This window comes from Brachionichthys hirsutus, chromosome 18 (genome assembly GCF_040956055.1).
Source record: "Brachionichthys hirsutus isolate HB-005 chromosome 18, CSIRO-AGI_Bhir_v1, whole genome shotgun sequence".
In the NCBI taxonomy this organism is placed as follows: Eukaryota; Metazoa; Chordata; class Actinopteri; order Lophiiformes; family Brachionichthyidae; genus Brachionichthys; species Brachionichthys hirsutus.
Window position 1 is genome coordinate 1,678,667 of NC_090914.1, and position 14,268 is coordinate 1,692,934.

Here is a 14,268-nt window from a genome sequence, read left to right on the forward strand (position 1 = left end):
TCCGGATTCATTTTTTAAGATACTGGTTATTAGAAAAATAAATAGCATTAAAAATGTACCTTATATGAAAAAACACAAACAAATGGGTGTAAATAATTTGTTTTGCAATTAAGATTGGGGTTTGGGGATTTTGGAGACATGGATTGAATCATTTTGATTGTTCCAAGTTTGAATTTTTACATTTTAAAACAAGCCTTTCATCTTCCTAAGCCTTGCTTTGCTATGATGTTTGCAGAAATATTCTCAAGGCTCAGACACGGGCGCTTCGTTCCCCTCTTCTCACATTGTGATGAACGCACCCAGCTGTTCTTGTGTCCGGCGTAAATCTCCATGTTGCGGCCGTAGTTGGGATCCTCCAGCAGGCTGTCGTACTCAAACAGCAGCCTGGAGCTTTCCCGCAGACGCTGGCACTGGTAGTGGTGGTACTGCTGGATGAGCTCCTTCACCAGCTGTAGCAAACACTCAGAGTTCCCAGCATCCCACTGGGCCAAGTGCTGAGGAAGAGAGACAAAGATTCTTGCTTTGTTTCAAGTTTACAACATGTGATCACATGAAAGAATACACGATTGCAGTATATTACAAAAGCAAATGAAGTAAAAAGATTGGCAGAATGATTTGTTATTTATTAGGCATTGCCATGGGTATAATGAGAGTATGAATAATCCATACTAAAAGTAAAAAATAAAAATAAACAATTGGGACAGAGCACAGTGAAATAACGCCGAAGAAAATCTGCATGTCTATGGAATAAGAGACAGACAACCATTCACACACACACTCATATACTATGGAACATTTGGGGTAGCCATTTGACCAAAATAGCATTTTTGGAGGTGGGAGGAAACCGGAGAACGCGGACACGGGGAGAACATACAAACTCCACAAAGATAGGATTCGAACCAGACACCTTCTTGCTGTGAGGCGACAGCGCTCGCCTCTCCTCAACGTGCCGCTCCTTAATATGAACAACACTGGGTAAAAATACATTGCAGAAAACAATGGATGACTAGAGATTTAAAGTGCAGAAGTACAGCATGCAAATGAAGACCAAAACAAAACACAGCAAGTGGCTAAATTCACTGCATGGACACGCCTTTGAAACAACGGGTCCTTCTAATATGCAGATTTGCATTGCTTGGAGAAAATGCAACATCAAATTTGTGTTGCATGGTATTGATGGCACCATCTGAGAAAAGAAGGGTGGTGTAGGTACCCAGAACAATGGTCTGCGTGAGTCTTCAAAGTGAAAGCAATTATTTTCACCACTCATTCTGAAACTGAAATACTTTTGGCAAAATCTAAATGTGGCTCAGAAAAAATGATGCAACTAGTAACTTTCTGTGCATGGTTGTAAATGCCGATCAACTCAAATTGACGGGAAAAAAGATACTTGTCTGGGTGTGTACCGAGTCGGAGGGAACGTGGTGATGTATTGGAATTAACCAGAGACATTAATAGCGATCACATCTAGATGTCAAAAGCAAGACTCTGATTGCTAGGTTGACTGTCTTTTTGTTTGCATGCCTGTCTGTCTGCCCATATCAGTCCAATAAAGAAAGCTTCCATTGTTTTAGTGCAACACCATCACGGGAGAAGGGGGGAGCAATGGCAGGACCGGGCTAAACAGAGGCGGTGACCTCATCATTCCAGAACCAGCAGTGGTTACCAGCAATACAGGGATTCCCGAAATGAATGCAAACAAGGACAGGCATTGTCAAAAAAGAGGCGGTCAATGCTCCGGGGCAGGAGTGAGCTGAAACTGAGGAGAGATTGAGGCGGTGCTGTGTCAGGATTGTGACATGGAATATCAGCGAAACTCCACTGAGGAGAAGGAGATGCAGTGAGGAGAGCACAGAGGTGGAGGAGAGGGCAGAAAAGAAAAAGCTGTGGAGCTCTAGCAAATGGGACAAGGACAATCCAACTTTGTCACCGTTTAAAGACATGGTTGTGTACCTGAGACTAATGGATCCGTCGTCGTCGTTCGTTCAGGTAGTCAAGACTCCTATTCGCTGATTCCACCAGATCCGTCGTTAACGATCATTTGCCCCATTTGCCCTACCGGGTGGAACAGGGTACTGCTAGATAACGTTTAACAGGTAGTAATTCTTGACATCTGTTGGCTGCGCTGTAAAAATGTAAATCTTAATTTACATAAGAGGTAGGCAACATTAAAAGCCCTAAATGAGCTGATGCAGTGTTTCTATCGTCATCAAATCCCTCTGAAAATGGTTCATTACCGCAACACTGTTGTGGCTTTTGTATTTGTGGTGTCAACTCAAGCCATCCACTAGAGCGATAGAACAATTTCTAAAACAATAATAAAAGTAAGGCTCTAGTTTATCAAGGATTTAGTTGAGACTGATGTGGTCAACTCTCCCCCCGTAAATCCACGTGACCAGCATAGCTAGTAGCATGTAGGACAATTTGAATCAAAAGGAAAAGTCTCGAGTTGGAATATTGGACTCAATACATCAAAGTCGTAGCCTTATCAACATCCTCCAGCTACAAGTTTAGTTACACTAACACACCGCAAGCATGCCGAGTATAAGAGAGGAAACTCAATAGGGTTATCCTTGAAGAACAAACTGTACATCTAAATTGGGCATTTTCACACTGAATAGGCCGAATTTGACAGAATGTTGTCTTCCTGTGCCATCCATTTGTACCATCTTGGATCCAACGTTTACCTTAGCCTAATGACAGCGGGACTGGCATCTGAAAATGAAAGATAATTATATTGGCCAAGAGAAGATATGTTTATTTTTTGCATCTTAAATGTGATTTTTATAGATGCTGGCAACCTGATCCAATAAATCGCTGCAGACTTGAAAGTGTGAGGCATTAAAAAAAAAAAACCTCCCAAGTATTAAATTAATCTGGTCGCTAATTCAAGTGTGGGCTCACACCCTATTTCGCCCCCAGAGAGTGCCAAGTGTAAGATCATGCTAAATTGCTTTTGTCATGTGTTTAAGACACTTGGCAAACTAAGCCCAAATATTTTTGTCCCCCCCCCCCCGTGATTCATGCAGTTTGGGTCCAACACGATATCACTTTTATGACTACTTTAAACGGTGTTTAGGATCTATCTTAGCCCAAAACCAATCCACTGGGAGGTGGTCTTGGCAGATGAGTGTCTTGTTTTCTTCCATCCTCTCAGCTGGCGTTTAAGAATTGCCAAACCCATTTCCAATCAGCAAGCTCTGGTCACAAACAATAACCTGTCGACTAAAAGCATTCCCAAACCTGTAAGGGAGCACTGCCAATAATAAACTGGAATAAAAGCTGGAACACAGTATTCTCAAAATCAGGAAGGAAGCAGGGGCAACAGGCGGTACACTGTGCTTAGGTTGACATAATGCCGCTTTATGGTCCATCTGAGGTCCATTGTAAGAGCAGCAGCAGGGGCAGCACTAAGGAAGTGCTCACAAACACAGCACATTCAGGATTACCAGGGGGTAAAATGAAATCAAGTGTGCTTCCTCTTCCTTCACTGGAGAGTGTTTAGATTGGCTTTAAGCTCCATTATCTTCGTGGGAGTTGTCCTGATATCAAAATTACAATGTTTCATTGTACCAAACTAATTTCTCAGGAGAGTCTTCATTTTCTGAAAAGGTGCGCATTTTAATCTGGGGGCCAGTCATTGGTCGAAGGCATTTGACTGACTGGAAATTAATAAAGAATAAATCTGGCGTTAGTCCTCACTTTCTGACACGTCTAATGAAAAGACCAAAATAAATTATAATTCACTTACTTAACAGCAGGTAGAGTGCATCCTAAGCATAGCACCCATAACAAGCATTTATATCATCATCATTGTGAGATTCTTGCCCTATAAATGTTTGCCGTCTCCATTTTCAACATGGCTGAACTCGTGGAATGCTTGTGTCATTTATCAGAGATCTAAGGGGCACATTGCATGAATTTATTGGGCAAAAATAAACATACAAACCCACCTTCCTTAGAATTGATATTGCCTTGTACATTTGCCATAAATGTAACGTACTTAAAGTGTTGTTTCTCTGTAACAAATTATTTAAGGGAATTATTTGTTGAAGTAAAAACCTCCACAAAAAAAAAGAAAAAAATACAAAACTAACTATATTGGTGTGCATTGAGTGTATAACCGATTAAAACATATTACTATATATTTAAACATGAAGATAAAATTAAATATAGATCTGTAGTCTGTCAGCATTTACTGAATAAGGGAAGCAAAATAATGATTTTATGCAACAGTACATCTTCTACGCAAGTGGTTTAAGTAATGCTGCCCCCCCCCCCTCCCTTTTTGCCTCTTGTGTTTGTCATTTCCTGCTCTTGAGATGAGGAGGCATATTCTGTTGTATTCTGCTCAATATAATTGGTGAGCACAAGTCTTTCCCAATTATTCTCCACTCCAGGAAGAGTTAAATGCAGCCTTGATTGCTATTGGGCTGTTAAACTGTCTGGAACATGGTGCGTTGTCAGTCACCATTAAACCACAGCAGGAGCAGTATGGAAATAGCTCCAGTGGAACATCAGGCGTTCTTTCTCTGTTTGGATGTTCCTCCTTGCCATTTTTTTCTTCTTCAAAATCCAAACCTGATCCAAACAAAAACTTGATGCAAGTTGGTTCTTGTTTTGTCATTTTTCTACTTCTATAGACTTTTTAATTAATTAAATAAAGTAGCAGCAGACAGCTTCTGTAGAATGAATACTCCTAAAGCCAAACTGTGAAGGGGCTTTAATGTTCTCATACATCTTAGAGATTGTGTGGGGGGGTGCTAATGAGGTGGGAATTACTGACCCGTCTCCTGACTTGTGCACAGGTGCAATGGTGTCAAATGTCAGTGCAGCAGGAAACGTGCCGTTTTACGTTCTGGAGTTATTGGCCATTAAAGAGAGGCAGAATTCGATTTCAAACCGAATTGACGTCAGACGTCAATTAGCAGTGACCGTTAGGATTTAGATTGACGTCATTAGACGTCAATGGCATTGACTGAGTTAAAGAGCTGCTCAAAGTGCCTTTTGCATACAAATCGGAATCAATAAAATCTGAAAGCAATGATGATTAGATTAAACGGACAGTCACTGGTTAATTTAGGATTTATTTGTTGTTAAAAGTGACAATGGCTCACTTAAAAAAAGAACAATTCGAGCAGCAGATGACTTTATATACAAGACTTAAGAAGAGTGACCAGATAAAAACAAGCCTTCGAGTGCATGCATCAAAGCTCTCTGAGATTGGGAGATGGCCTAGTGGCCGATTACCAACGGTCTAGATACCATTTAGGCTACAGTGGAACTTAACACGGACTCCTTGCACCCAAATAACAATGCAAAAATAAATCTGTCCCAAATATACCAGGAAGGCCATGCTGAAACCCAAAAAATGAGACATTCTACAAAGAACTTCACTGAACCTTCATGTCTTTACTCCTCGAGTCAAGAAATACAGCCCGTTGCTAAGCAACGTTGACAGCTGGAGTTGATTAGTTGATGAGTATTCATGGTTCAAGTGGCAGTAAAAGCTGTTTGACAGAAGTGGTCGGTGTAAAAGCTCCGTGGTGAAGTCTGAGTAATAGACACAAAGCCTGTTGTAGTAAAAGCGGTAATAATACATCTAATAACAATAATATCTAGAAAAGCACTCAGAGCACAGACCTCCGCCAAGCAGCTCAGTCCCCTCGTAATTGGGTCGACCCAGGAGAAGATACATGGAGGTAGCGAGGGAGGACATGAGAGTGGCTGCCGGGAGGACGATGCAAAGGACAGGGTGAAGTGGAGAAGGTTGGGTTGCTGTGGCGACCCCTCAGGGGACAAGCTGGATGTACAGCAGCAGTAGGCCTGGCTGGCAGCAGGAGAAACACAAGGCTAAACAGAGACGCTAATGATACCCTTGGACAGCTGTAAACCAGAGCAGCGTGTTGCTGAGACATCAAGAATTCAAGAAGCCACTGACAGAGAAGCTAAAATTAGCTTAATGTTTGCCCCACTGCATTACAAAGGCTAAAAACACAAGAGTCAACAGTGAGGCTTGATCCATTCAGAGTTGCTGAATACACAAATACCTTCAGCACAGTCTCACCAAACTGTTTTAATCTGTGCTGTAGAACATTCTGCAGACACCAGTTCCCCTTGCTTTGAGAGGTTTCTTTAAAATTCACGCAGCAAATTCTTATCTAGTGGTTAATATTTCTCAGGGGAGAGTGGAAATCATGAAAACTGGGAATTCCAGTTTTAAAAGGGTTCAAGGGGGTTGTACTTACTGAAAATGTACAGGAAAAGGGAGTGAGCAGGAGAGGAGGATCTCAGGCAGACAGACACACAAAAGAGGATTATAGAAGCATGAAGAGAAAAAACAGAGGGAGGATATTAGTGAGAAAGACAAACAAGTGCTGGGCTGCCAAGAACTGGCTCAGTGAAGGTACTTCCCCTCATGCACACACCTGGACTTGTAAGACGGTGAGCAATAGTCCCCCCCCCAGACTCTGACACAAGCAGGGGAATTTAGCTTCTATATTTTAGGCTGCTGCAAAAATAGCACTGGAGAACTGCATGCTGGCATCCCAAAAACAAGGAAGTAGCCAATAGAAAACTCATCTCAATGAAGGCTGACAGTCTCCCTAGTCCTTTCTGAGCAGATGATAGACATTCATTTCCTTGTCATCGTTGTTCAAGGTTTATTTGATCAGGTAGAACATTTTCTCTGAGAACCGAGAGGGATGTTCCAGCCAAGCGTCCTCCTCGTCTTATAATCTGCATCCAATGTTTACGTGGTGAGGCAGGAGGTAAGACTTTTTAGGTCGTCTGATTCTACATACTATTAATTTATCTCTATCAGATGTATAAAAAGTGCCACAGATGTTGAAATTAAAATGTAAAATGATTCCTTTATAATACTTTTGGGCATTACACTACAGTTTTTAATGGCTTGCTGTGTGCAGGAGACGACGTCACCGTTTTGGTGTCTGGATTAAAAGTGAATCTCAGTTGCTAAACTCATACAATGCACGATTCCCAAAGCAACTTGTGACATCATTAACTCGGCTCAACTCTCCTCAAACTGTAGGCTGTCCTGTGGCAGTTGTCTTCGTATCAACAGACAGCCTTAGAAGAAGAAAGAAATAGACAAATAAAAGCAAGTCTGGGCTCATCCCACCCGAAACAGGTTTGGGCAGATGTCTGCAAAATGTATTGCAACATATCTAGGCATGTGTTTAAGAGAATGAACTGAATTATTTTATTATTTTCATCACACACACACAGTATGTTTAGGTTCAGCTGAGGTTAATTTTAGAGAAGTTCCAAATAAATAAATAAAAAATAGCAAATGCCTGGAGATAAGGAGTTAAATACATTTTTAAAATGTGCTAAATTCCTGAAGCCATAGAAAAATAGGTTCACACAGTGGGAAGACCTTACAGTTGGCACAGTTTAAATGTCTAATAGAAGAAACCAGTTCAGGCAATGTAATACAGAGGCAGAAAAAAGTTTGAAAATGTCTTCAGGAAATTCCAGTAATCCTAAAAATATTCACTCAAAATGTTTTAAAAACAGGGCTGAAGTTACATTTAGCAATAACACGTTTCATTTACCAGCACTGCAGTGAATTAAACATCGGTCCCAAGAAACCTAAACGGAAATCTTTTAAAGATCATTTTAGAAAATTGATTTATAGCCATTTGATTAGTCTACAACATTATGTAATGTAATGAATGTAATGGATATATATATTCACACAATGGTCCTTTCTTGGACGTCACAGGATATTATAGCAAGGTTAGTGAAATAACACCAATAATAATGGAAAAAACATCTGAAATTCAAAATAGCATTATTAAAAATAATAATGAAAAAAAGAGTTAATGCAACAAGGTGGTACGAGGTCCTGAGACATTTATAATAAAAGATTGTACAATTTAGATTTTCATGCAAATAACCCTCATGCAAAGTGGTTATCTGGAACTATTGGTTATGTTGTTGCCGCTTTTGTGCTGCAATAACTCTGCATACAAACCACACCCCATCTGACCCCGACAGCGCTGATGAAATCAGGCCGTAAAAAACAGCTCTTACACGAGACACACATTCACGTCTAGAGACTTTTATGGACAATATATCTATATCTGAACAAGACGACCACGTTTAAATATCATATCTCTCATGAGCTTCACTGTGAATGGAGATGTGATTGGCAATGTGATGCATCTGTCTTACATTTAGGACCACACAGGAGAAATCAGGCAGTGTGGCAAATGAGAGGGAGGATGTGGCTTCACCAAGTGAATAACAAAAGCAAATCATGTGGTCAATTTATTTGCCATGTGTGGTGGGAAAATTAAAGTAAAAGTATATCTTCTCTGTGAGATAAAACAAATCCTGAAAGTGATTAATGAGCCTTTTAATCTCTTCCAGAATATCCTTGCAATGATTGATCCTCACAGAAAGTCTGGCTACTCACTGGAAGCTCCGAGGGCTCAGGGAGGAACTCCACATCTTCTCCAAAAATAAAATCCGGCGGCAGTTCTGGATACTGTGCATTGAATATGATATCCCCTGGAAGAAAACAGGGAAAACTCATGACTTGATTAATGTGGTCCATTAATGTGGACGCTGTGAATTAAAAACACTTTGATTTCCTTTGACTGATCAAATGAGAGCTCATTTTCATGCATTTGTTCTCTGCTTTTGATTCCAACTGCGCCCCTAAGCTTCATAAAAGGAAAAAATAAATCTGAATATTGCATCATTTCTGGACTGTAAATTTTGGACCGGGCTGAACCGATGGGAGCAGCTTCTGCACCGACTCAGTTTGAATCTGGAGGCGACATGAAGCGGCTTGTTCGGGCAGCTGCTTCTGGAACCACAGGAAATGCAAAACAGGTCCGTTTGATAAACAAAATAGCATGAGGCTAAAATCAAGTTCCGTTTTGTTCTTTCAAAATCTGAACAGAGAGAAACAAATGTGCAGAAAAACAACAAAAACAACAACAACTCTGAATGCATACAAGTAAAAACTCTCTTTAACTTCAGACTAGAAATGCTCCGAACTGACATCTTACACACATTGTTCCGATGTCATGTTACACAATTCTATTCGTGTGCAGCAACTGTTCTGTTTTGGTTGAGTGCCAAAGAAGTGGCAAACGGCACATATGGAAGCATTTTATCATCAGTCAAACGAGGGGCTGGGAGGATGTGCTGGGAATCTTCTGCAAACCACTGGAAGAGCGTCAGACATGCAGCCGGTACGATTCCAGGGCGGGAATGTGGGAGTGTTTATAAACGGCATGACAATAGACGAACGAAAGAAGCCTAAAGCCACTGCAGAATGTCCCTGAACATTTTATTGAGGTCACCAGGATGCGATATGTTCATCAACAAAGGCCAGAAATTGCCGTTGAGCCTGCCAGGCTGGTGGAATGGGTGCGGGCTGGGCTCGCATTAATAGCTTCTATGTTTGCACACAGCGTGCCGTTCTGCGTTCTGCTGCACGCTATCAGAGGGCAGGTCCAGAGACACCAACATGCAGCCCTGCCCCGCATCCGTCATGAACAGAAAGCCTTCCCGAGGACAAAGCATGCCGGGGGGGAGGGGGAGGGGGGGGGCTATCACGTGTTCAGAAAGCTGTAAATGACAGTGATTGACATCGACAAAACATATCAGTGCTCAAGGGCTGATGTTGTTGTTTGTCTGTTTACACGTCTGGCTGCTATCAGACTCCACCGTCACCGTCCTGAAACGACTCGCGTACCCACGAGAACAACAACAACAAGCATCCCATGATGCACGCCGTCCGGAAACCGGCGAATCAGTGAGGATGTAGCGACAGCGAGGCAAATGTTCGCCGTTGTTGTTTAAAACGTTTAAATGAAAGGCTTCATATAAAGAAACTGCATTCCATACAAGCAGGACTTCGCAGGCTTCCTGAACACATCTGCTGATTCAAATTCAACTTTATCCGTGCCATCATGGAAAAAAAGCAGCTCTGCGTGAGCAGAGATTCTAAATGGACCTCTTTTGCTGAAGACGGATTAATCCCATCCCACTGTCAACGGTATCCTCCACTTTACATCTATATATACCTCAACACTGTGACAGTGGTCAAAACTACATCTACATGACCCCCCCCCCAGTTACGCAGAAGCTGTTTATTCCAAAGTAGGACCACATTTGCATTAAAAGTTACATACTGGAGAAACGCTCACACACACACACGCACACACACACACACACACAGCTTCAGTCTTTTGTTGCCAAGCGTCTCATTGTTGGCATTCGTTACTTCGGCCATCACACGCACAAGGTCGTTATTTTTTGGAAGCCCTGTGAAATCGGTCGGCATCTCTTCAAACGGCTTCGCAGCAACGTCTCAAATGCAGAAACCTGTTCCACTAATCTGCCTGACAGATCTGGCACACGTCGCCGACCGTAGCTTTGAAGCTCCTTCGCTGCCTGTTGGACGAGTCGATTAATGGGATAATGTCAATTAATTGATGCTTTTGCTCGGATGATTAGGGACTTCTGCGACTTTGGATCGAAAACACAGTTTTGTTCTTTATTTAACACACTTGTGTCACAAAGCTGCCTTTGAGACGCTTCCAATACAAAATGCTTATTGGGACCATCATCATAAGGAACACACTGATCCAATTAACATGCCTAAAGTTCCTGGGCTTTTACTTTCTTAGTCTTACTGCATATTCAGCACATGGGTTAATTATTTGTTCATCCTTTTAAGGACTCTGTTTATCATTGCAAATAAGGATCACTGATATTTTCACATTTTAAAAATGCAGCAAGTCCACCAAACAAGCCACAGCGGATTTTAGTTTTTATTCTCAACTGTGGAACAAAATGCCAGTCTGCTCACACTTTCAGTTCATTTAAATAAGATTTAAAAACATTATATACTCCAGCTTTCCAATTGAATCAAAATGCTTCTTGGCTATTTTTCTTTTAGTATATTAAGTTATATTAACATGATCTGTATTCGTTTGCTTGTCTCTGCATTTTGTTATTTATGTCTTTCGTCTGCAGTTTTACTCTTAAAAAAAGGCCTTTTCATGCGCTAATTTTCTTTTAGCCCCTTACTTGTAACTCAATCCAAGCCTCATGCAAATGCTCTTAATATCATATATATATATACACACACACACCTGAATGTATGCAAGTTTAGGATTGAGAGTTATCATTCCACAGCTCTGTATTACATCCACCACGGTGCTACTTCTTTTTCTCCTCCTATGTTTAGCAGTGGGATTGCAAACCAGATTTGCAGATGCATTCCTCCATCCTCAGATACGTCTGACTTCAAGCAGCACATTTCTTTAGATCACACCAACACTGCGCTGAAAGAGCTGATGGCATGCATCTACTGGTGTTAGCGACCTTAGCGTGAAACCACCGGTTATTTTATAAGTTCATCTCTCAACAATAAAATTAATGTAGCACTTTTTTTAAGCGCTGACCTATTGTTGAAGACGATGAATAAATTAACCTGAGCACAGCAGGGTGTCCAAAACAGTAAACAAACAAATGGATGAAAGCTGAAATCTTAACCGCTCACTCAGCAAGGTTCACATTTTCACTGCTACATAATTTGTTTTCAGTTGTTTAAGATAAAATATATGACACACATAATAAGATATATCTCGTCCCAAACAAAGGCACGTATGAGATCCAATTCTATAAATCTAGTGATGCTTTAAATATAGAAAAGCAATGTGAGCACGTGTGTTCTCTCCACAAATGATTCAAAAGCCATTAACGACAGCTCAACAATAAATATCCGTGGCTGTTCCTTCACTCAATGTCAGAGTGGTGTGACTCATCACAACGTGAGCAACTGACTTACATTTCAGGGTTTCTCCAGCGAAGGGGATGTGGAGTTTAAAGCGATCACAGCAGGGACCAGGGGTCAGTGACGTGCACCTGAGTGTGAGGGTTCACGAAAAAAGACAAAAAGACAAGCTGTAAGGAGTAGCAAGGTACAGAGAGACGACGTCCACCACGTCTCAGCTCTGACCCACGTGACGTTCCTCATCCATCAGCCTCTAAACAGTTCTCCGTCCGTGTTGCACAAACGCTATCATGTGTTCTCGTTAGAAGTCCTCGACAAGCTGAGGCTGAAATAAGCCTTGAAGCTGGAGTTGCTCGTTCAACCTAAAAGAAATCCTGCAGCTTCCTGCTCAAATGTCAGCTGGCTGTTGTGAACCGTACACAGAGTGGAGGTACTTAATATTTTAACCCAAACTTATTAACATGTCTCACTTTGACAAAACTGTCAAGGCTGACATTTTAAAAGGATTTAGGTTAATTAATTTGACAGTTCCAAGTGGAAATGTGTAATGTTATAATCATCCAGACTATTTTAATTTGCCTAGCAACAGTTAGTCCCCCCCCTTAAAAAAGGAAGTGAGGGTGGGGGTTAGAGGGTTGATGTTAAAAAAGGAGAGACTTTTAAAATAACAACAATAGAAATCAACACCCTAAATTTAGAGAAACAAGACACTGCAAGCATCTGTTGAAGTTTTCTATCTTATTAGGAAGTATCTTATTATACAACCTAACCAATGTGGAAAATAAATACAACCTTTCAATGACAGTTACAATCTATGGCTAGTGATTATTATTATTAACAGCAACATTAAAATAAAGTATTATATACGAGCCTCCAGTGATGAATCAAGAAAGCAATCATTAAGTAAACAGCAGTCAGTAGCGGCAACATTTTATTTCACCTATAGAAGCAATATTCCCATGATTTTGTTTTACTGTAACTACGGAAACCTCACCCAGAATTAGTTTCACAGTGATTCAAGAAAAGCAATTTTTTTTCTTTCTCTTCATGATCTAGCTGAATGCTTTTTCAAGATGGGTCAAATTGAACAGCAAATTGTGTGTAATTATTTATCATCACGCAGTCATGGATTTCCAGCGAGCTATATTAAACATTCTGTTTCACCAGCTCTGGAAATGTACTTGGTTCTAAATCGGACTCTGACGTTGGGAAGATCTTTTGGGGATGTCACTGTGTAATTTTATGGACAAATCCAACACCAGCCAAATTCTAACCTTCTTGATAGAGGGAGTAGTTCTAAAAATCTTTATAAAAGAGAACGCCAGAGAAGCCTACTGCCTCTACTGGGGTTCTGACTTGTTCACCTCCTAATTAGAACTCATGATGGAAGCTGTTTGTGTGGATATACTATATGTTTAAAACATAGAGACATAATGAACTACCGGTAATCTGCATTTTCTTGTTTGGGAGGCATAAACAACATAAGATTAAAAACTACTCCTCACCCCGACTTGAGGTCTGTGACACGGAGACAGTTTGAAGAGTCGAGTCCTACTCGGCCGTTTCGCACAACAGTGCTCAGCAAGGGACGCAGCTCAGGTGAGATCCGGTGCAGCGCAACCTCTGGAGACATGTTGCTCATTTTCAGTGAGCTGAGGAGTCTGAAGACAGTAATCAGAACGTTACTTTGTAAAAAACAAACAAACAAAAAAAACAAACTATTTGTTCTAAATTCCAAAAACATTAGTTACTTCATATTAATGACCCAGTGGTGGTTTTTCTTTCTGTCTTAGCAGTCAATTCCTGGTAATACAAATGTGATATTATAGGTATTTAAGTATTTAAAGCATTTCATAGAGACTATTTTCTAACAAACAACCTGTCAAAGCACGTTGACTCAGCACATTACTGCTGGGAGTTGCATGATAACACTAGCACCCTTTCCATCACTCTGCCTTGCAGACTGACACAGGTGATGTCCAACACCTTCGTTTATGCTTACTGTTAAAATGGTTCTGGCGAAATTATGTTTTCTCGTTTGTTTGTTTGGTTTTTGTTTTCTTTTAAGGATTCAACATTCACAATACAGTACTCGTAAGCTATTTAACGTTTAGCATTTTTGTTAATTTACCACAAAAAGGATACATTTTGCCACAGTTTGAACGACTATGACTCGCAATGAATCTTCTTTAAAGTTACACGTATTTATTATTCAAATTTAATACACGGCATAAGTTAGAGTACCTGAAAAAGATGAAAGATCAGATCATTTATCCAAAGATTACTCCATTCCCTCAGAACTTCCGGTATCTGTTGTTTGGGTCCTTTTCGAAGCTTTAAGCAGCTGTCTATAATAATGCCTGTCACCAAAGCAAGACTATTCTCATTCGTGGGGGAAAACCTTTGGTGTGATATTACTAATAAAGATACATTTATTGTTTATAGATTGTATCTAACAAAATGAACTATGTTATAAAATCAAT

At 40.6% G+C, this 14,268-nt stretch overlaps 1 protein-coding gene and 1 long non-coding RNA gene across 2 annotated transcripts in view; one reads left to right on the forward strand and one right to left on the reverse strand.

Moving 5' to 3' along the window:
• babam2 (BRISC and BRCA1 A complex member 2) overlaps positions 1-14,081 on the reverse strand; it is a 48,221-nt gene extending 34,140 nt beyond the window's left edge. Inside the window, exons 1-5 of the mRNA XM_068751893.1 lie at positions 14,030-14,081; positions 13,291-13,446; positions 11,840-11,916; positions 8,444-8,538; positions 300-494 (exon numbers count right to left, since the gene is read on the reverse strand). Of these exons, the coding sequence (XP_068607994.1) occupies positions 300-494; positions 8,444-8,538; positions 11,840-11,916; positions 13,291-13,427 (504 nt within the window). The 5' untranslated portion in view covers positions 13,428-13,446; positions 14,030-14,081. The remainder of the gene's footprint in view (positions 1-299; positions 495-8,443; positions 8,539-11,839; positions 11,917-13,290; positions 13,447-14,029) is intronic.
• On the forward strand, positions 6,553-8,641 carry LOC137907547 (uncharacterized). The gene is made up of 3 exons (XR_011105936.1): positions 6,553-6,770; positions 7,052-7,150; positions 8,398-8,641. It is a non-coding gene; the product is annotated as an uncharacterized lncRNA (long non-coding RNA).
• Positions 14,082-14,268: the final 187 nt, after the last annotated feature.